We start from the raw sequence: 24181 nt of genomic DNA on the forward strand, positions 1-24181 counted from the left end.
AGGATGTGGTGGCTCTTCTGGTACATCAGTGAGTGCCACAGTCACATTCTGAAGACCTCCTTCCATAGCTGTTAGCAGAATGTAGATTGCCTTTCAATATTGGTGACATGAAGGTACGAAACCTGACAACGGATGCGATGGCATGTCCAATAGCAACACATTTTAACTTTGGTTCATCAAATTTTCTTCCCCCCCTTTTTTTTTTTACATAGTCTCCTCAAAGGTTTGAAGATATCGGCGAGAGAATCTGTATCCTCTTGGCAGCTTTCTTTCTGAATATCTTGTCTCTTTTTCTCAGTAGCTTTCCGAACGATAGAGTCACTATTCTTTCTCGTTATTTTCCTTGTTATCATAGCAACTAACAATTTGTAGCCGGTGCCTCTAAAACAAATTATTCGTACCTAGCATCTGTTGCATCCTGCGATCACAAATATGTGATCCTCATACCTCTTCAACAGTTCTGTGTTGATAGTTCATACCAAGACCAACTATCAGAGTTACACGCTCCCCCTGACTAAATCTTGAAGATGATTTTTTTGAAAATGCACTGAAGGGTATTACAGTCCAAGGTGTGGTTATAGAAAAGCATTGTTAAACTGCTCTATCACATTCCCGAATTGCAAGGGCAATTGCAACAACGGTATCGCAATGTTAATTCAGGAAGAAGGTGATGACGACGACATCGATAATTTATCATTCTAGCTGGACGACGTCTCCACTGCTGACGTAGAAGAATGAGCCTTGACGCTTCCGCCTAAAAAAAACCAAGATGTTGCCTTGACTGCACAGTTTTTTCATTTTTAAATTTCTATGAGTCCATGCAAATACCTCCATTATATGAATCGTAATAATATAATAAAAGCTATAATCATAAAGAAATGTTGTGTTTCAATTGCAGTTACGTTATTTCCATTGTTAAAGCGTTGTTAATAATGATAGCACGTTTCAGCAGTTAAAACACAACAGGCTCTGAAAACAGTCATTTCTAGAGGAACATCGAAATTCAGCGAACACCTTAGAAACTCTGTAGCTTTTGATTGGATGGAGATAAAGTGGCAAAAGTATACATGATATTGAAGGAAATTTAATTCTCTGTCCCTTCGCTTCTGACAATTTTTCTGTGAAACGATCGTGGGAGACACTAGAAGCAAATGTTTGACAGAAAGTGTGAGGTAAAAATGATTTTTTTCGGAAAGAATCGATTTTCAATCAAGTTCATACGGAAAACCGGTGGGAATATTAATAATACGTAAAGAGACCGTTTTATAGGAAATTAACTGGCTTTCGTTTTATTGGGAACATTTTTTTCTACAGTTCTGCGTTCCCGAGATATAAGCGTAAAACTAAAAAATGAGACCTTTCCACCCCCTCCGGCCGTTAGCTCACCCCCCAGAGGCGGAGACCTTCAGTATATTCGCCTCCTATCACGAACAAAGCCCTGAATTCAAAAATTCTGGCATATTTCATGCACTACACACTTCTCTTCCGGGTATTCATTGAGTAGACTAATTTGCATAGCGCATTGGGTCCAAACAAACTTACGCTGCCAGAGGCCTCAAGTTCTTTGTTTCAACCAACGATGTTGGAAACGTGAAGCTAGATACTTACGCCGTGTGCCATTTGCGGAAATCAATCACTGTGAGCAGCAGGTGTGTATAATACGATTATCTATCAAAATACAAACGCAGATTTGCATAAAAATCTCACCTACGGATGCACAAACATAAGTGGAAAGCCTGCTGTTATTTGCCACAGATAAATACTTTAGCTAAACTATTGCTTTTACTTGAAATATTGATGTTCATTTCCATGTTTTCACTCACTATGTTTCCAAGTTTTATGTTTATAATTTGTAGATTCACTATGGGCAGTGCAAGGAAAAGCTTGTGGATCAAGGTATTTCAAGGAAATGTAGTAGCCCTAAACCAGCTAAATATGGCACAACACGTTCTGATGTTTTCGCAAAGTTCAGTTCGCTCGAACTACAAAGTTATGCACTCACATCATAGCTTTGCTTTTTTTCATCGTTTCTCTCATACATGCAAGGTGTATGTTCCGCTACATTTTGTGGAATTCACTGTAATGTTTCAATGGGCAATAGCTATTTATTTGACGGATGCCGATGTCAAGCTTGTTCTATGCCGATGTACACAAGCCATGCATGCATTAAATATTTTACTTCAATGTTTCCATTTGAAACAATCCAGCGAGTGAATGTTGTGACTACACAACAAATTATTCATTTCAAATTTGCAGCACATTAATTCTTTCTTGTGTGCGAATGGTTATTCTGCATTTCGCTAATTGTTAGATTGGAAGATTTTGGGAACTTCTTATCCAGAAAGTAATAATAACTTCTGGACACAGCAGGAATCAATATTTATTGCTTGTTTTATTCCTTTTTGCTTTTCTTTTATGTTGCCAGATGATATTCCCTCAATCTGGACGCTCAAACTCGTGGCACTGTTGTTCATATAAAGAGAAAGTTGTACACTGTATGTGACGTAAATATGCAATACAAAAAGAAAATCAAGTTTCTTCTGCAACCAAACTGTTGCCTTACAGAAGAAGAGCTATGTACAGGAAAAGAGATTTTCAGTGCTTCACAGTGTATCTGGTGTAAATGAAGAGTTGTCAAGCCAGTTTGCCAAGACAACAGATTCGGTCATTCTTACAAAATGTATCTCAGCTTTGAGGTCCTTTGAATCAACAATCAACCATTATTCTACAACAGCATACGAGGTATATCTGATACTTGCTGCCATATCCTAAAATAATAAGTGAATAGTAGCCAAGTGCTGCTGTTGCACCTAGTTTGACACGTGATGAAATACACTGACGGAAAAAAAATCGAAACACCAAGTAGTATTTGTGCGACACAAACGATCGTTGGTAGGCGTGTTTCAACGTCTGAAAGATGATGTGTATCCCAATTTCGCGTTAGTAGCGCCACTATGAGGATGCAAATCAAGTTCGCTTTAAATACATCTACATCTACATCTACATTTATACTCCGCAAGCCACCCAACGGTCTGTGGCGGAGGGCACTTTACGTGCCACTGTCATTACCTCCCTTTCCTGTTCCAGTCGCGTATGGTTCGCGGGAAGAACGACTGTCTGAAAGCCTCCGTGCGCGCTCTAATCTCTCTAATTTTACATTCGTGATCTCCTCGGGAGGTATAAGTAGGGGGAAGCAATATATTCGATACCTCATCCAGAAACGCACCCTCTCGAAACCTGGCGAGCAAGCTACACCGCGATGCAGAGCACCTCTCTTGCAGAGTCTGTCACTTGAGTTTATTAAACATCTCCGTAATGCTATCACGGTTACCAAATAACCCTGTGACGAAACGCGCCGCTCTTCTTTGGATCTTCTCTACCTCCTCCGTCAACCCGATCTGGTACGGATCCCACACTGATGAGCAATACTCAAGTATAGGTCGAACGAGTGTTTTGTAAGCCACCTCCTTAGTTGATGGACTACATTTTCTAAGCACTCTCCCAATGAATCTCAACCTGGTACCCGCCTTACCAACAATTAATTTTATATTATCATTCCACTTCAAATCGTTCCGCACGCAAACTCCCAGATATTTTACAGAAGTAACTGCTACCAGTGTTTGTTCCGCTATCATATAATCATACAATAAAGGATCCTTCTTTCTATGTATTCGCAATTCATTACATTTGTCTATGTTAAGGGACAGTTGCCACTCCCTGCACCAAGTGCCTATCCGCTGCAGATCTTCCTGCATTTCGCTACAATTTTCTAATGCTGCAACTTCTCTGTATCATTTAATTTCTTCTTCTTTCTAGTACTCAACACAAATGGCATACTTGGAACAAGTGTACCATAAGGCTGTTTAGCCAAGAGTCCTGTTGTCTCAGCTATACTCCATGTCTTCCAAGTCAAAATGTTAGCATCTGGAAATGCTTCAAGGCCACCATAATCTGCATGATTGCCCCATACAACAGCAAGCGTCAGCCATGTACTACCTCCAAAAACTGCTTGTACATCACATGTAAAGTTCAAATGGAGTCCACGAAAAACATTTGGACCTCCAATCAATTGTTGTTTATTAAACTGTCCAGCCAAATCAATATCAATAGCCTTCAAACTACGATACACAGGAACGCTGCGCCGCCAGTGACGACGCCATGCACGTCGCAGAGGCATTGCTGTGGCACGTTAACTTTGAGATTGGTTGTTGTGAGTTGATGTTAGTGAAGAATGCCCTTAGGGCTGTCGTATCGGCCGCCGCACAGCAGGCGTCAACTCGGCGCGGCGTGCTACAACACGCGCGGCACACAGCGAGTACCGCTGTCGCCGCACACGATGTCAACAACTGGCGCCAGTGAACGCGGGGTTAGCGGCAGCGTACACACCACTATCGATACGGATTACCCTGGCGGCGGTGCCCTTGCCACCAGAGTGAGCAACCGTATAAGGGCGCTATCTGCCAACACTCTGATTCGCCGGACCTGCTGATTTAAGCGAGCTCCCTGAGCCCGTTTAACCTGTTCAATCTTCGCCGATGACTGTGTTACTACCCGGCTGCTGGATTCACGACGACCGAACCGTACTGTGGCCTCCTTGGCTGGAAACTTGCGACGCGTCGGTATCGACTGGTTGGCAGTGGTTTGGACTTGTGTTCTCTACTAGTGACTCTGATTTCTCCTTGGCGCTACAGCCAGCGAAGTGTTGTGTACTCGGACTTAAGTTTTGTTTTGAGTGACAGAAGGTCAAATAAATTTGGTTATCACGAAATATTTGTTGTGTTATAGTGCGGACATGACAGGGCTACAACACGTGACTGGGTTTGAACGAGGTCATGTAATAGGACTATGAGAAGCTGGATGTTCCTTATGCGATGTTGCAGAGATACTTGGCAGGACTGTAGCCACTGTACCTGATTGCTAGTAGCGGTGGTCACGGAAATACACGGTCGCAAGAAGACCAGGTTACGGACCGCGAAGTGGCACTACCAAGAGCGGAGACCATCGCATTCGGCGTGTCGTTGTGGCGCATTTGCAGAAGCGATTTGAACAGCAGTTAGCACCACAGTGACACAACGAACTGTTACAACTCCGTTACTTCAAGGACAACTGCGAGACAAACACCCTGTAGCGTGCATTCCACTGACCCCAAACCACCGCTATTTCCGACTTCAATGTTCTCAAGAGAGAGAGCTCATTGGACGGCAGAGTGGAGGTATGTTGTGTTTTCTGATGAAAGCTGGTTCTGCCTCGTCGCCAGTGAGGGCCGTGTGTTGATTAGGAGGACTCCATTTGAGTATCTACAGCCAACCTGTCTGCGTGCAAGACACACTGGACCTACACCTGATTGATGTTCTATGGTGTGATTTCTGACGACTGCAGCATCACTCTCGTGGTTATCCCATGCACCCATGACCGCAAATTTGTATGTCTGGTAATTAGACTTGTTGTGCTGCCGTTCATGAACAGCATTATAGGGGTGTTTTCAGATGGGAAAACGCTCGCCCACATACCGCTTTTGTAACCCAATTTGCTCAACAGAGTGTCAAGATGTAGCCTTGGCCTGCTTGATCACCAGATCTGCTTCCAATCGAGCACATATGTGACATTATCGGACAATAACTCCAACGTCATCCGCACACAGAATTAACCGTCCTTATATTGACCGACCAAGTGGAAAGGCATCCAACTCCATTCCACAAACTGACATACAACACCCGTAGAACACAATACATGCACGTTTGCATGCAATATTCTGGAGGATACGCTGGTTATTGTTGTGGCGTAACAAGACAGCCACGCCACTCGGAAGTAGCCGAAAGGCACGCGTTAACTCACGCAGGCTAGTAGATAGGTCTGAAACAGGATACGTAATGAATGCTATAAAGAAAAGTACGTAGCTCCTGGAATACTTAACTTTAATCCATACTTGTGGTACATCGCTCTTGACGATACAAGTGAGACTCTTTAGATACAAGCTATGTAATGCTAATGGCGCCTTGCTAGGTCGTAGCCATTGACTTAGCTGAAGGCTATTCTAACTATCGGCTCTGCAAATGAGCGAGGCTTCGTCAGTGTGCATCGCTAGCTACGTCGTCCGTACAACTGGGGCGAGTGCTAGTAAGTCTCTCGAGACCTGCCGTGTGGTGGCGCTCGGTCTGCGATCATTGTCAGTGGCGACACGCGGGTCCGACATGTAGTAATGGACCGCGGCCGATTTAAAGCTACCACCTAGCAAGTGTGGTGTCTGGCGGTGACACCACAGTTATTACTCGTAACGTAGCAGCATTTCACATTTGCAATGGCTTATCTTACATTAAACTGTGATCTGGCAGTGTTAATCACATACATTTTTTTCCAAGACAAAAGTATTCTCGAAATTTCATTACCTTACATTAATTTTATTCTGGTGCTCCGATTTTTTTTCTTTCAGGCCGTAGAAATCCGTTGATTTAATGGTTAGTGAAATTCTGAGTAAATATTTAAACCAAACTTTATTTTACACGAGACATCAATTACACTTCGTTATACAGTCTAGTATGACCCATGCAGTAAGAATGCTGAAATCCTTTTCTCACAGAAACAAAAGTAAATGCAGATAAAATAAACTAATAATCCTTGAAGAACAGTCAATTAGATTTATCATAAAGACAGTGATTAATAAGCTGCGAGTTTGTTTTGTTTGTGAAATTGAAATTAAAGTTTCATTTCACGAAGCACAGGAGTACTTTTCGTTGCATATAAAATGATCGTTTAAGCGTATAACCCATTTCTTGTTGTCATTCCATTTTACAGACATCATAATTGAAAACGTCAACCCCCCCCCCCCCCCCCAATTCCATGGCTTCAGTCAGTGCTTCTTCTAGTCTTAGGTAACGTCACAATGTTTTACTCTAACCTCCTTGCTTTCAACTGGTAGTGGCGTCATTGAGCGAGTGCATCCGTCTGCACATTCTTACCGATTTCTTTACGTTTTCCGCTGTGTCTTTGAATTCGAAATGGCTCACTTGAAGGACCAAACGAACTGCATTAAGTTTTCTTTTAAGCTCCACAAAACTGCAGATAAAACCCACTGCGTACTGATGGAGGCTCTTGGCGACCTCTCATTGAGTAAAGCAAGAATCTTTTTGTAGTTTGAGCGGTTTAGAGGTGGCAGTGATTCTATAGTGAATAACAAGTATTCAGGCAGAATGGCAACATGCACACCGCCGGAAACGATAACTTAATTCGTGAAGTAATCCACATGGAGAGAAGACAGACATTCCGTGAAGCTTGTGAAACCTTTGTAGTTTCATCATGAACCTAGCAACCTAACTGATGAAATGAACATGAGGCGAAATGCAGTGAAGTTCGTTCCTCGCCTCTCAAAGCCGATCAGCGAGGCCCTCGGGTTTAGGTGTGCGCTGAACTGCTAACAACACTTCGAGAAGGTCAAAATTTCTTGTCCAGGGTCATAACAGTCGCTAAATCTCCTCTACAAAAATCAACATGGTTTCCACAAAAAGAGATCTCGCGAAACTCCGCCGGGACCAGCCGGGATCATGTTTGTTTCGGGATTCACAGCCTCATTGCGAACGGAACTCACCACAACGCTCTTAACGGTACAAATTCTGCAAATGTGAAGGTAATTACAGGAATACCCGAAGAAAGTGTCATACGACCGTTACTGTTTACAATATACATTCAATCCAGTAACACACTTGGTCTGATATTGTGTACGTTCGTATAGGCGGCAGTGTGGAACTGCCTCGAAAGCCTCCAGAAGTCAAGGAACACGACATTTACCTGGACCCCTGTACCTACTACTTTCTGTGCCTCGTAGACGAACGGAGTGAACTAGGTTTCACACGATCGTTATTTTCGGAACCCAAATTAACTTCAACAGAGGAGATTTTAGGTCTCCAAAAATTCGATCATAAATTGTAGCTCTAACTTGTACAACATACCGACGTCAGAGATTGTTTGACAATCCTTCTTTAAAACGAAAATCACCTGCTTTGAAAGCAAATGAAAGGAACAGAAATGAAAATGAGCAGGAGTGAGAAAAGTGCCAGTCAAGCTCAGAGGAAAAATCCCTGGAACTATATTCGTGTATAATGTTGATAACAGCACTTCGAAAAATGACATCATTTGTTCAAAAGGCACATGTTGGAGCATGCAGTGTGTCTCATATCATTAGGGATAAAATTATGGAGATGGTGAGACGACTGTGAAGTATCATCGTGAAGAATCAACCACAGTTAAACCAAGACCAGTCGATTTCTTAGGTGGGCGGTTTTTTAGGTGGTTAGAGGTTCTCGGGAAAATACAAGAAGAGCCTCAGTCACAGAGGGTGCAGGCTGAACACAGGAAGAACGTAGATATCGGAACCATCGGTATAACAGTTGTAAATTGGAAAAGTACCAGAGCTCCAAGCGCTAATGGAAAGCACTGATGCCTAAATCGTTATAGGCACTGAAAGTTGGCTAAAGCCGGAGATAAACTCAGCTGAAATTTTTGCGAAGAACCTAACGGTTCTTGCGGTGGCGTGTTTGTTGCTGTTAGAAATAGTTTATCTTGTCACGAAATTGAAGTAGATAGTTCCTGTGAGTTAATGTGGGCAGAGGTCATTGTTGGCAACCGGAATAAAATAATAATTGGATCCTTTTACCGACCTCCCAATGATACACTTGCTGAAACATTCAAAGAAAACTTGAATTTGATTTCAAACACGTACCCGACTCATACGATTATAGTTGGTGGTGACATTAATTTACCATCGATATGTTGGCGAAAATACATGTTTAATTCCGGAGGTACGCATAAAACATCATCCGAAAATGTGCTAAACGCGTTCTCTGAAAATTATTTGGAGCAGTTAGTTGATGAGCCCACGCGAATAGTAAACGGTTGTCAAAACACACTTGACCTCTTAGAAACAAATAATCCTGAATTAATAACTGGCACCAAAAGGGACACAGGGATTAGCGAACACATGGTTGTCGTAGCGAGACTGACTATTGTAATCCCCAAATCCTCCGAAAATAAACGAAAAATGTACCTATTCAAACAAGCAGATAAAAATTCACTTGAGGCCTTCCTGAGAGACAATCTCCATTCCAATTGAGAGATTTATACCAAATAAATAAAGAAACGACGGAACTGATCCTCCTTGGTACACAAAACGGATCAGAACACTGTTGCAGAAACAACGAAATAAACATGCCAAGTTTAAAGAGGCACAAAATCCCCAAGATTGGTGATCTTTTACAGAAGCTCGAAATTTACCGTGAACTTCAATGCGAGATGCTTATAACAGTTTCCAGAACGAAACTTTGCCTCGAAACCTGGCAGAAAATCCAAAGAGGTTCTGGTCGTATTTGAAGTACGTTAGCGGAAACAATCAATGCCTTCTCTGCGTGACAGCAATGGAGATACTATCGAAGACAGTGAAGACAGTGCTGCCAAAGCCGAGTTACTAAACACAGCCTTCCGAAATGCCTTCACAAAAGAAGACGGAGTAAATATTCCAGAATTCGAATCAAGAACAGCTGTCAACATTAGCAACGTAGAAGTAAATATCTTCGGAGTAGTGAAGCAACTTAAATCACTGATTGAAAGCAAGTCTTCTGGTCCAGACGGTATACCAATTAGGCTCCTTTCAGAGTATGATGATTCATTAGCTCCATGCTTAACAACCATACACAACCGTTCGCTCGACGAAGGATCCGTACCCAAAGACTGGAAAGTTGCATAGGTCATACCAATATTCAAGAAAGGTAGTAGGAATTATACGCTTAGTTACAGACCCATAACATTAAAGTCGATATGGAGTGGGATTTTGGAACATATCTTGTGTTCGAACATTATGAATTACCTCAAAGAAAACGGTCTATTGACACACAGTCAAGATGGGTTTAGGAAACATCGTTCCTGTGAAACACAACTAGCTCTTTATTCGCATGAAGAGTTGAGTGCTATTTCCAGATCGATTCCGTCTTTGTGGATTTCCGGAAGGCTTTTGACACGGTACCACACAATCGGCTCGTAGTGAAATTGCGTGCTTATGGAATATCGTGTGAGTTATGTGACTGGATTTGCGATTTCCTGTCAGAGAGGTCACAGTTCGTAGTAACTGACGGAAAGTCATCTAGTAAAACAGAAGTGATTTCTGGCGTTCCCCAAGGTAGTGTTATAGGCCCTTTGCTGTTCCTTATCTATATAAACGATTTGGGAGACAAGCTGAGCAGCCGTCTTAGGTTGTTTGGAGATGACGCTGTTGTTTATCGACTAATAAACGATTTAGAAAAGATATCTGAATGCTGCGAAAATTGGCAGTTGGCCCTAAATAACGAAACGTGTGATGTCATCCACATGAGTGCTAAAAGGAATTCGTTGAACCTCGGTTACACGATAAATCAGTAAAATATAAAGGCCGTAAATTCAACTAAATACGTAGGAATTACAGTTACAACTTAAATTGGAAGGAACACACAGAAAATGTTGTGGGGAAGGCTAACCAAAGATTGCGTTTTATTAGCAGGACTTTTAGAAAATGTAACAGGTGTACTAAGGAGACTGCCTACACTACGCTTGTTCGTCCTCTTTTAGAATACTGCTGGGCGGTGTGGGATCCTTACCAGATAGGACTGACGCAGTACATCGGGAAAGTTCAAAGAAGGGCAACACGTTTTGTATTATCGCGAAATATGGGAGAGAGTGTCACTGAAATGATACAGGATTTGGGCTGGACATCATTAAAAGAAAGTCGTTTTTCGTTACGCCGGAACCTTTTCACGAAATTCCTATCACCAACTTTCTCCTCCGAATGCGAAAACATGTTGACACAAACCTACATCGGGAGAAACGATCAGCTAGATAAAGTTAAGGAAATCGGAGCTCGCACAGGAAGATACAAGTGTTCGTTCTTTCCGCGTGCTATACGAGAATGTAATAATAGAAAATTGTGAAGGCGGTTCGATGAACCCTCTGCCAAGCACTTAAATGTAATTTGCAGAGTATCCTTGTAAATGCAGATGTTGATGACCTAAGGTACTGACGGGCAGGAACAGTGGTGCATTATGGAGGGTTGTTGTAAAAAATCACATGATCACTTGAAATCAGGCTAACGAATGCCCCGTGATTTCCAAAGTGCTACCAGAAGTCCAGCTAACGCAATGACTGCGAGTATGGTGTTAAAAAGTATGTAGGACAGTGGTCCAACAGTTACAGATGAGCCACATATTTCTGCAGTCAGTGCTAAGCGACATTAGTGTTGGTGTAGAGAGCGACGCCAATCAGTAGTTTATGATGCATACGAGTGAACTGGTATGGTGAATCACGCTGTACCCTGTGGCAATGCGATGGAAGGGTTTGGGTTTGGCTAATGCCTGCAGGAAGTTACCTGCCATCTTGTGTGGTTCCAACAGCGAGGAGGTGGTGTTACGGCATGGGAGTGTTTTACTTGGTTAAGGTATGATTCTTAATTGTGCTTATCAAAATGCTAAGGACGGAAGGATATGTACACATTTTACAATACTGTGTACTTCGTACAGTCGTGAAATAGTTTGGAGAAGATAATTGTTTGCATCAGTATAACAATGCACGCTGTTATAACGCATTATCTCTGGTTTTCGTTATTGAGGGTGAAAGGGATGTCACTTCTCTACAGACACCTCATTTAATGTTTCTCATTCTGGAAACATACCCCAGGCTGTGGCTAAGCCATGTTTCCGCAGTATCCCTTCTTTCAGGAGAGCTAGTTCTGTAAGGTTCGCAGGAGAGCTTATGTAAAGTTTGGAAGGTAGGAGACGAGATACTGGCAGAAGTAAAGCTGTGAGGACCGGGCGTGAGTCGTGCTTCGCTAGCTCAGATGGTAGAGCACTTGCGCGCGAAAGGCAAATGTCCCGAGTTCGAGTCTCGGTCGGGCACACAGTTTTAATCTGCCAGGAAGTTTCACCTCATTTAATGTGTCCCCATCAAAACCGTCATAAAGAAGAAAGACTCACTCCATATTAACGTCCACTAAAAATGACCGTATACATTCGCTTAAAGTGTATGAAGTAATGTAGAAACCAGGCTGCAGAAATTAAAGATGGTCATGAAACGGAGGCAACAAATGAGAAGTGAGTAAGACAGGATTATAGGCTATCTCTCCTGCGATTCAATCTGTACTTAGAGGAAGCAGTAAAGAAGAATTTTGGAAAAGGAATTGCCATATTCAGGGATATAAGTGAAATATTTGAGATACACCGATGAAAGTGTAAGGGACAGCAAAAACCTAGGGATATCAATTGAACGGAATGAACAGTGGGTCTTGAAAAGCAGTTATAAGATGCACGTCAACAAAAGTACAGCAAGAGTGATGGAATGTAGTCGAATTAACTCGGATGATGCTGAGGAAATTATATTACCAAATAAGAAACAGAAAGTTGTAGACAAATTGATAGGACGCATTTTTAGGCATTAAAGAACAGTTAATTTGGTAACTGAGGGTGTTGTGTGGAAGAAGGGCATCAGGAGGGGTACCGAGACTTTACTACAGTTAGCAAGTTCTAGTGGTTGCAATAATCATACGGTGACAATCTTGCTTACACCAGTTGAGAGTGCAGCAGGATAGGGAATGACCAGGAACAGCACAGAGTAAGCTCCGCCAGGCACTGTACATTACCCTGCAATTATGTACAAGTCTTGGTGACGACAGCATATGAGGCGCCGACGTGGTAAAACTGGGGAGTGTGGCTAAGGAAACATTTACCGTCTGTTTTATGCTGCAGGAAGAAGTGTCATACAATGGCTGCTTTGCTTTATGGCCTAATATCAGTGACGTCGCGGTAGCGAAGTACCTCAAGTAGAAGAAAGAGCCGTTAAGATGGTAGCCCTAACCTGGACCAGCCGCTGGACAGCGCTTTTGCGAGGAACACGTCAACCTCAGAACTCACCCCGGTCTGCCTCGACCAATACGACGAAGAGGATCACTCCGCAAAGTGCGAGCGCCAGCTTCATGGTGGTGGCTGCGTCGGCGCTGGTGACGCGGCGGTCGACTGTCCCAGGCGCCGCGGTGGCGCCCTATATACCGGCCGGTCGGGCGTCCCCACCCCTCTGCTGCTGCGTTTATGGCTGCAACGGCACAGGGAGTGGTGCGGTCGCTTTTCGCATAAATGTACTCACATCGATACACTGCCATTTCTTCTCGGAAAAACCCTCCACTGTATGTCTTTATTTCTATTCTTTGTTTGGCTGATACAAAATAATGAGGCAAAGACAGCGCTCGTTGCTTTGGTTGACTTTGGTAAAGAGGTGTTTACACAAGATTGTTTCCTTTTTTGAAATGGAACACTTAATTTCATAATGATTTTCGATAGTTCTTGAGAACGTTAGTATACTAAGTGGTTCCTTGTAAACGGACTCTCACTGAATTTTGATAAGACACAGTACATACAGTTCCGTACAGTAAATGGTATGACGCCATTAATAAATATAGACCTTAATCAGAAGCATATAGCTAAGGTAGAATATTCAAAAATTTTAGGTGTGTCCATTGATGAGAGATTAAATTGGAAGAAATACATTGATGATCTGCTGAAACGTTTGAGTTCAGCTACTTATGCAATAAGGGTCATTGCAAATTTTGGTGATAAACATCTTAGTAAATTAACTTACTACGCCTATTTTCACTCATTGCTTGCATATGGCATCATATTTTGGGGTAATGCATCACTGAGGAATAAAGTATTTATTGCACAAAAGCGTGTAATCAGAATAATAGCTGGAGTCCAACCAAGATCATCCTGCAGACATTTATTTAAGGATCTAGGGATATTCGCAGTAGCTTCTCAGTATATATACTCTCTTATGAAATTTGTTATTAACAACCAAACCCAATTCAAAAGTAATAGCAGTGTGCGTAACTACAATACTAGGAGAAAGGATGATCTTCACTATTCAAGATTAAATCTAACTTTGGCACAGAAATGGGTGAATTATACTGCCACTAAAGTCTTTGCTCACTTACCAAATAGTATCAAAAGTCTGACAGATAACCAACAAGTATTTAAGAAGAAATTAAAAGAATTTCTGAATGACAACTCCTCCTACTCAACAGAGGAATTTTTAGATATAAATTAAGAAAAAACCAAACAAATTATTAAAATTTTTTTTAAATTTAAAAAGTTGTTATATTAACTTAATTATATTGTTAAATTACCTTAATTATGTCACGTATTGGAAAATTTGACTCGTTTCACATCATTACGGAACATCGTACTCATGATCCATGGAACTAGTATTAATCCAATCTAATCTAATCTAATCTATCTGTATCAACCGCCAGTATTTGTAATGAAAGCCTCTGTCGCTACAACAGCGTGCGAATGAATGATTCCAGTTCTCAACAGAAGAAGATGATGAAACTTTGTCTGACGTATTTGATACATGTCAAGAGCGTGAATTTGTACTTGCTCTGCCAAATGATGGTGAGGACACTGATAAGGATGATGCAGGTAGGGGTGCAGAAGGACAAGCCGCCACTGTTGTCTGGGGCGGAAGTGTGCTAACACAGTACAGTTTCGCTTCCTTTGCCTAGAGGTAAAAATTTCCGGCCTCGGTAGTAGAAGGGAAAAGTGATGGAATATGTAGCAAGGATCGCACATTGCAGAAGAGCTTCCTGCAAAAAGAAAAGAACAGCTGCTAACTTTCACAAACGTAAAGCATGAGATCATAAAAAGGTTCTACGTCTACATCTACATCCATACTCTGCGAGCCACCTGACGGTGTGTGGCGGAGGGTACCTTGAGTACCTCTATCGGTTCTCCCTTCTATTCCAGTCTAGTATTGTTCGTGAAAATCTCTCTGATTTTGTCCTCGTGGTCTCTTCGCGAGATATACGTAGGAGGGAGCAATATACTGCTTGAGTCCTGGGTGAAGGTATGTTCTAGAAACTTAAACAAAAGCCCGTACCGAGCTGCTGAGCGTCTGTTTTGCAGAGTCTTCCACTGGAGTTTATCTATCATCTCCGTAACGCTTTCGCGATTACTAAGTAAAAGCTCTGAAAGGAGCCAAACTTGGACAATTGGGAAGAGAAAAGGAAATGATTCGAAACCTTCACAGCGTCTTGGTAGGGAGACTAAGTCCACATGGAGGGGTCAAATAGGGACTGAAGGCGTCTTCCAACGAGCTAAGGATAAAAATAGTCTAGTAATGCTGAAAAGAACACGTAAAATGTTTAGGTTGGTGGATAAGTTCGTGGAGTTTTTGTTTTGCATGTTGGTATTCCGGTCGCTATGGGTTTATTTATCGATTGTCATTTTTCATTTATAGTTCATTGTTGCTATTTGAGTTTACATATTGTCATTTTGTCATTTGGAGATAATTAGAGGAGCTGTGGACGCTAGGAAATGGAGTGCTAAGTGGTGAAATTGGAACATTTCCGGCTTATTCTTCTGTACGAGTTTAGCAGAGGGGTAACAGCCAGAAATATATGTGCCGTGTAGGGGGACATTGCCAGTGCACAGACCACGGCAGAAAAATGGTTTTCTCGATTTAAGGAGGATCGTTTTGACACTACTGACTCTCCATGTTCATGAAGATGTTCAATGTTTGATGGAGATCGTTTAGACGCATTAATTCACAATGATCCACTTTATTGTAATCGAGAACCGGCAAATGTGATGAACTGTGATCATACCACAATCGTGCTACATTTGCATGGAGAAGATTCAAAAATCGGGTGCAAGGGGATCGCGTCCCCTAAACCAAAATCACAAAACTCGGTGGGTGGTCATATGTGTATCTCTGCTTGGTCGTCATCAACTGGCTCGTGAAGTACACGAACCATTCTTTTCCTATAACGTTACTGATGACGAGAAATGGTATCTTTAGGGCTGCCATGAGGAAAAGAAATTAATGGTTGAGCCCAAACAAAGCAGCAACTCCTCGTACAAAACCATAATGTTCTGTATCTCGTGGAACAACGAAGGTATGGTGTACTACGAATTGCTTCCCCCGGATATAACCATCACTGCTAACGTTTGTTATCAACCGTTGTGACGTCCCAGAATAACGACCATGAAGACTGCGTGAAGTGATGCTACTCCGCTATAACAGCCGCTCGCAATCTGCTAGATTTACAAAAAATACTACACAGGAGCTGGGTTGGAAAGCCATTCCACATCAGACTTTATTTACCTGATCTTTCGCCCTCAGATTTACACTTTTCCACTCTCTGTCGAACAACTTCCAAGGAAATTCCTTTCTGGATGAAAATGAGCTCCGACCACGGTTCTAGGCGCTACAGTCTGGAGCCGCGCGACCGCTGCGGTCGCAGGTTCGAATCCTGCCTCGGGCATGGATGTGTGTGATGTTCTTAGGCTAGTTAGGTTTAAGCAGTTCTAAGTTCTGGGGGACTGATGACCTCAGAAGTTAAGTCCTATAGTGCTCAGAGCCATTAGAATAATGGGAACATAGTGAGACATGAGTCACTACTGAAAACCGTACTTGAAGTTGCTGTCGAAGAAACGAATGGCCTTCACAGCCACAGATATTCCACTGTGTAAGGCAGTTCGTCAATGTGGTGGTCAGCATTAGTTACGCTCAAGAGGATAATTGCCAAAAGCCAGCAATGGAAAACTACATCAAACCAATTATAGTATTACACATTTGCGTCTATAGTCCGTAAGCCATCTTAGAGTGTGTGGCGGAGGTTATCACTGGTAACACCAGAGTTTTCCCTGTACCTGATCGATTAACGAATGACGCTTGTAAGGAACGACTGCAGATAAATTTTTATGTTATTGTTGTTGTTGTGGTCTTCAGTCCTGAGACTGGTTTGATGCAGCTCTCCATGCTACTCTATCCTGTGCAAGATTCTTCATCTCCCAGTACCTACTGCAACCTACATCCTTCTGAATCTGCTTAGTGTATTCATCTCTTGGTCTCCCCCTACGATTTTTACCCTCCACGCTGCCCTCCAATACTAAATTGGTGATCCCTTGATGCCTCAGAACATGTCCTACCAACCGATCCCTTCTTCTGGTCAAGTTGTGCCACAAACTCCTCTTCTCCCCAATCCTCTTCAGTACCACCTCATTAGTTATGTGATCTACCCATTTAATCTTCAACATTCTTCTGTAGCACCACATTTCGAAAGCTTCTATTCTCTTCTTGTCCAAACTATTTACCGTGCATGTTTCACTTCTATACATGGCTACACTCCATACAAATACTTTCAGAAATTACTTCCTGACACTTAAATCTATACTCAATGTTAACAAATTTCTCTTCTTCAGAAACGCTTTCCTAGCCATTGCCAGTCTACATTTTATATCCTCTCTACTTCGACCATCAGCAGTTATTTTGCTCCCCAAATAGCAAAACACCTTTACTACTTTAAGTGTCTCATTTCCTAATCTAATACCCTCAACATCACCCGACTTAATTCGACTACATTCCATTATCCTCGTTTTGCTTTTATTGATGTTCATCTTATATCCTCCCTTCAAGACACCATCCATTCCGTTCAACTGCTCTTCCAAGTCCTTTGCTGTATCTGACAGAATTACAATGTCATCGGCGAACCTCAAAGTTTTGATTTCTTCTCCATGGATTTTAATACCTACTCCGAATTTTTCTTTTGTTTCCTTTACTGCTAGCTCAATATACAGATTGAATAACATCGGGGAAAGGCTACAACCCTGTCTTACTCCCTTCCCAACCACTGCTTCCCTTTCATGCCCCTCGACTCTTATAACTGCCATCTGGTTTCTGTACAAATTGTAAATAGCCTTTCGCTCCCTGTATTTTACCCCTGCCACCTTTAGAATTTGAGAGAGAGTATTCCAGTCAACATTGTCAAAAGCTTTCTCTAAGTCTACAAATGCTAGAAACGTAGGTTTGCCTTTCCTTAATCTTTCTTCTAAGATAAGTCGTAAGGTCAGTATTGCCTCACGTGTTCCAGTATTTCTACGGAATCCAAACTGATCTTCCCCGAGGTCCACTTCTACTAGTTTTTCCATTCGTCTGTAAAGAATTCGTGTTAGTATTTTGCAGCTGTGGCTTATTAAACTGATTGTTCGGTAATTCTCACATCTGTCAACACCTGCTTTCTTTGAAATTGGAATTATTATATTCTTCTTGAAGTCTAAGGGTATTTCGCCTGTTTCATACATCTTGCTCACCAGATGGTAGAGTTTTGTCAGGACTGGCTCTCCCAAGGCCGTCAGTAGTTCCAATGGAATGTTGTCTACTCCGGGGGCCTTGTTTCGACTCAGGTCTTTCAGTGCTCTGTCAAACTCTTCACGCAGTATCGTATCTCCCATTTCATATTCATCTACATCCTCTTCCATTTCCATAATATTGTCCTCAAGTACATCGCCCTTGTATAGACCCTCTATATACTCCTTCCACCTTTCTGCTTTCCCTTCTTCACTTAGAACTGGGTTTCCATCTGAGCTCTTGATGTTCACACAAGTCGTTCTCTTATCTCCAAAGGTCTCTTTAATTTTCCTGTAGGCAGTATCTATCTTACCCCTAGTGAGATAAGCCTCTACATCCTTACATTTGTCCTCTAGCCCCCCTGCTTAGCCATTTTGCACTTCCTGTCGATCTCATTTTTGAGACGTTTGTATTCCTTTTTGCCTGCTTCATTTACTGCATTTTTATATTTTCTCCTTTCATCAATTAAATTCAATATTTCTTCTGTTACCCAAGGATTTATACTAGCCCTCGTCTTTTTACCTACTTGATCCTCTGCTGCCTTCACTACTTCATCCCTCAAAGCTACCCATTCTTCTTCTACTGTATTTCTTTCCCCCATTCCTGTCAATTGTTCCCTTATGCTCTCCCTGAAACTCTGTACAACCTCTGGTTCTTTCAGTTTATCCAGGTCCCATCTCATTAAATTCCCAGCTTTTTGCAGTTTCTTCAGTTATAATCTACAGGTCATAACCAATAGATTGTGGTCAGAGTCCACATCTGCCCCTGGAAATGTCTTACAATTTAAAACCTGGTTCCTAAATCTCTGTCTTACCATTATATAATCTATCTGATACCTTTTAGTATCTCCAGGGTTCTTCCATGTATACAACCCTCTATCATTATTCTTAAACCAAGTGTTAGCTATGATTAAGTTGTGCTCTGTGCAAAATTCTACCAGGCGGCTTCCTCTTTCATTTCTTAGCCCCAATCCATATTCACCTACTATGTTTCCTTCTCTCCCTTTTCCTACACTCGAATTCCAGTCACCCATGACTATTAAATTTTCGTCTCCCTTCACTATCTGAATAATTTCTTTTATTTCATCATACATTTCTTCAATTTCTTCGTCATCTGCAGAGCTAGTTGGCATATAAACTTGTACTACTGTAGTAGGTGTGGGCTTCGTATCTATCTTGGCCACAATAATGCGTTCATTAAGCTGTTTGTAGTAGCTTACCCGCGTTCCTATTTTCCTATTCATTATTAAACCTACTCCTGCATTACCCCTATTTGACTTTGTGTTTATAACCCTGTAGTCACCTCACCAGAAGTGTTCCTCCTGCCACCGAACTTCACTAATTCCCACTATATCTAACTTTAACCTATCCATTTCCCTTTTCAAATTTTCTAACCTACCTGCCCGATTAAGGGACCTGACATTCCACGCTCCGATCCGTAGAACGCCAGTTTTCTTTCTCCTGATAACGACATCCTCTTGAGTAGTCCCCGCCCGGAGATCCGAATGGGGGACTATTTTACCTCCGGAATATTTTACCCAAGAGGACGCCATCATCATTTAATCATACAGTAAAGCTGCATGCCCTCGGGAAAAATTACGGCCGTAGTTTCCCCTTGCTTTCAGCCGTTCGCAGTACAAGCACAGCAAGGCCGTTTTGGTTATTGTTACAAGGCCAGATCAGTCAATCATCCAGACTGTTGCCCTTGCAACTACTGAAAAGGCTGCTGCCCCTCTTCAGGAACCACACGTTTGTCTGGCCTCTCAACAGATACCCCTCCGTTGTGGTTGTACCTACGGTACGGCTATCTGTATCGCTGAGGCACGCAAGCCTCCCCACCAACGGCAAGGTCCATGGTTCATTGGGGGGGAGGGGGGAATTTTCATATCAGTCATAATTGCTCTGGTTCCTTCATCATGGCCGTTGCTTGAGGAAGAATATGATGCCAAACTCTTCATCCGACGTACACTCTCGGAGTTTTAAACAGCAACCTTCTGCGTGACACACAACTGTGACTACTGTCGTAGGAGTTCCCGAGCATTTCCGTAAGGCTCTCGCGCTTTGTTAAGGAGCCCGTGACCAAAGAGGCGCTCTTCGTTGGGCATTCGCTGTCTCTTCTGTTAATTCCACTAGGTAAGAGTCCCAGACTGAAGAACAGTACTCATGAATCGAAGGAACACGTGTTTTATAAGCGACTTCTTTCGTGATCGGATTACATTTCCATAAAATTCTTCCAGTGAATCTTAGCACGACGTCTGCAATTCCCACAGTTTCATTTGTGCGGTCATTTCTTGTTAGGTGACTCAGGACGGTTACTTCTAGGTGTTTTACTACAAAAGAATCGACATTTCGTGGTACAAGAATTTGACTGACGTTAAGTTCCCCTTACCTCAGCCACAATCACATTCCACGACGTAGTAAAAACCGTTTTAGCCCTACATTGGCCGTCATTAGATGTGACTGGTAACGGAACGCATGTGGTGACTCAAATGTTCATTAGATACGTTGTCAAATGTAAGACTGAAACCGGTAAAGATTGCGTCATAAAAAGTGCTTTAGACTGAAATAAAGGGAAGTTCACAATGCAATACTCGTAAAACAATTTCTTTCTCAGTCTTAGATAAAATCCAAGTAAGTGCCCAAGAATTTTCGGATTCTCTAGTTAGAAACGGAATTGAGGTTTTGAGGCAACTGAACATGTTACGGATCATTGCTAAAGACATGCTGTATAACCAAACAGTAGTCGCTATTGGCTCGGTGAAGAAAGCCTTTATCTGACATACAGAAAATCTTCAGGTCCAATACTACAAGATGTAGTTTGTTCAAGAAATAAGCACGTTCTTATGTGCGTAACTGCTTCTTGCAGTACTAGTATCAAATATATCTATATCTCAGCTTTAGATGAATTATGTAAATCGAATATGGAGATGATTCAGGAGGTCATTTTCGTCAGCGATTACATGGAGCCGGCCGCTGTGGCCGAGCGGTTATGGGCGCTTCAGTCCGGAACCACGTGGCTGATACTGTCGCAGGTTCGAAGCCTGCCTCGGGCATGGATGTGTGTGATGTCCTTAGGTTAGTTAGGTTTAAGTAGTTCTAAGTCTAGGGGACTGATGACCTCAGATGTTAAGTCCCATAGTGCTTAGAGCCATTTGATTACGTGAAAGTTTCCTTGTAAGTTCATATTTGCGGTATAATAGCAGGATATAGTAGTAGTTCATGTCTCCTAATGCTACGTTTTCGAGCAACTAAATTTACTGGGCAAACTACTATCACAGTTGGATGTAGTTCTTTGCGTGTCTATAAAGACTACATGCTTTTTCACAACGTAGAAGCAAAAATGAACTGGAGAAGTTCTAAATTACTTGAGGCCGAATATCGTTGGTGGGGACTGCTTGGAGAAGTCGTGTGATCTTGCACGCAGAAGTTGGTTATTTCATTTCTCTTGAGCCGTTGCCGCAATGTGGTAGGAAGCACTTTCCACGTGTACATTTTGCCACGGTAGCAGAGAAACTGTTTTACCGTAAGAGAATGACTCCCACTTCGAAGGAAATAAACTGAAATAACCTCAGCGGACGTGGCTCTTGAAAAAGTTGATGTTGATGTCGTAAACCATTTACAGCTACTAACTTATAAGTAACCTACGTAAAACGGCAGATATGAAGTTCACGCTAGCAACGATCAATGTGTCGTGCGATGTGTTATCTGTGCAGGAGACAAAACCTACATCTTTTAGCAGAAAGGTGCTCGTAGCAGCGTTCTTGTCACACTAAGCATTGATCGCTTTCTTATTCTTTTAACGAGAATGTAACGTTACGTTGCACAGTCATTTCTGATTATGCTTTGTTTCTCTTTCAGCTAATGAAACATAACGTTAGACAACGTAAATCAAAATAATCCACATCGAGAATCTGACAGATTTTGAACACTAACAGTCAAAATTGTTGCTCAAATTAACCTGTCTATGAAAGATGAGGGATGCATGTGAAAAGCACGGAATCAATATAACACAGAATATGAATGTGTGTGGATGTATGGGTGTGTGTGTGTGTGTGTGTGAGAGAGAGAGAGAGAGAGAGAGAGAGAGAGAGAGAGACAGACAGACAGACAGACAGACGAAAGGGGGAGGGATAGGATTCATTAATTACTGATTCTGGTTATGTTCCAAACTTCTGTGTGTTATTGTTTTGGTGGATAACATGGTCACTTATTGCTTATATCGGTTTGGTCGTTAATTACTTTCTTATTCTTGCAACGGCTCTTCGTATATGATACTTTTCCTTTAACGTCAGAAGTCTTTTGTTGTAATTTTTCACTCTAATAATTTTCGTGACATGTTCCATTTCCGATGGTTCATGCCCATGTTTTATCAGGTGTTCAGCAAAGGTAAAATGGCTATTTTCATTCTTCCAGCTTGTCATGTTTTCTTTATACCTAGTTATGGAATTCCAGTCTGTCATAAATCTGGTTTGACTATTGTTGTTTGTAAATGTGACTGAACTGTGTTTCTTATTCTGTATGCAATGTCAAATCCTTGTTTCTTTAGTAAATTTGCTATTCTGTGTGTTGATCTTGTTTGTATGTTAACATGTACCACTTGTTTCTATTACTCATCTCATGCGTCTTACTGTTTTGCGTTTCTGTGTGTGTTGTAGTGTCTCTATTGTTTATGGGGATCTGTGGTTCGCTCTCGCTCTCTCTCTCTCTCTCTCTCTCTCTCTCTCTCTCTCTCTCTCATAACCACACACAAACAAAAACTTACATACAGAATAACACAATCACACATAACAAAAGACACACAATGAAGAAAATGCATTCTCACAAAACACGACACATTCGCAGATAACAAAACACACACACAGACACAAATACGCATATACACACAAAACAAATGAAGGAATATCAAACCACAGACACAACGCAGACAAATGACGAAAGATAAACACACGGCGACAGTTGGAAACAATACATACCTGTAAACACACAAACGTGGATATTGACCATCTGGAGTATGGGAAGCGAATAAACACAACTCCACGATCACACACAAGGACCAGCAGAAATGAAAATCGTAAGTAACACCAAACGATAATTCACAAAACGTTTTCCGCCAATGTTTCCAATACAGTTCTTTTTTTTTTCTTTTTTTTTTTGCCTTTACGTCGTTTTTTAGTTGCTTCAAATTTCATGGAGGTATATTCCGTCTTTGAAACTAACTGAAATGAAGTTTTTTTTCCCATACACGCTTCGCATCTTTTATTTATCGAACCTCTTCAGTGCCGTGTAATGGACGTTTGATATATATATATATATATATATATATATATATATATATATATATATATATATAAAGCATTAAAAGCATTATGCAATAGTTACAAGTAAGTTACTGCGTTACATCTTCTCACTTTTTCTCTTGTTAGAAACAACTTTTGCTGTACAAGTTTCTAACGTGAAAAACAAAAGAGAAACATAAGAAGTTCTCGCATAGTAACATACTTGTAACTATTGCATAATGCATTGTGTATATAAACAAACATGCATTACATGGCACTGAAGAGGCTTCATAAATAAAAGAAGTGAAGCGTGTACGGCAAAAAAAAACTGCATTTCAGTTAGTTTCAAAGAGGAAACATACCTCCTTGAAATTTGAAGCAACTAAGAAACGACGGAAAACGCAAAAAAATGTATTGGAAGTATTGACGGAAAACGTGTTGTCGAGTTAAATTATCGTTTGGTGTTACTTATGATTTCCATTTCTGCTGGTCCTTGTGTGTGATCCTGGGGTTGCGTTTATTCGGTCCCCATTATATATAAACAAACATGTATTACAGGCCACTGAACAGGTTTCATACATAAAAGAAGCGTAACATGTATGGTAAAAAAGAAACTGCATTTAATTTTTCATTTAGTTTCAACCGGACAAAGTGGCCGAGCGGTTCTAGGCGCTACACTCTGGAGCCGCGCGACCGCTACGGTCGCAGGTTCGAATCCTG

At 41.7% G+C, this 24181-nt stretch overlaps 1 protein-coding gene across 1 annotated transcript in view; it reads right to left on the reverse strand.

Annotated features, from left to right (window-relative positions):
* The window catches only part of LOC126204019 (uncharacterized), a 118352-nt gene that overhangs the window by 20376 nt on the left and 73795 nt on the right, over positions 1-24181 (reverse strand). Inside the window, exon 5 of the mRNA XM_049938448.1 lies at positions 12918-13019. Within this exon, the coding sequence (XP_049794405.1) occupies positions 12918-13019 (102 nt within the window). The remainder of the gene's footprint in view (positions 1-12917; positions 13020-24181) is intronic.

The sequence above is a fragment of the Schistocerca nitens genome, chromosome 9 (genome assembly GCF_023898315.1).
Source record: "Schistocerca nitens isolate TAMUIC-IGC-003100 chromosome 9, iqSchNite1.1, whole genome shotgun sequence".
NCBI classification, from domain to species: Eukaryota; Metazoa; Arthropoda; class Insecta; order Orthoptera; family Acrididae; genus Schistocerca; species Schistocerca nitens.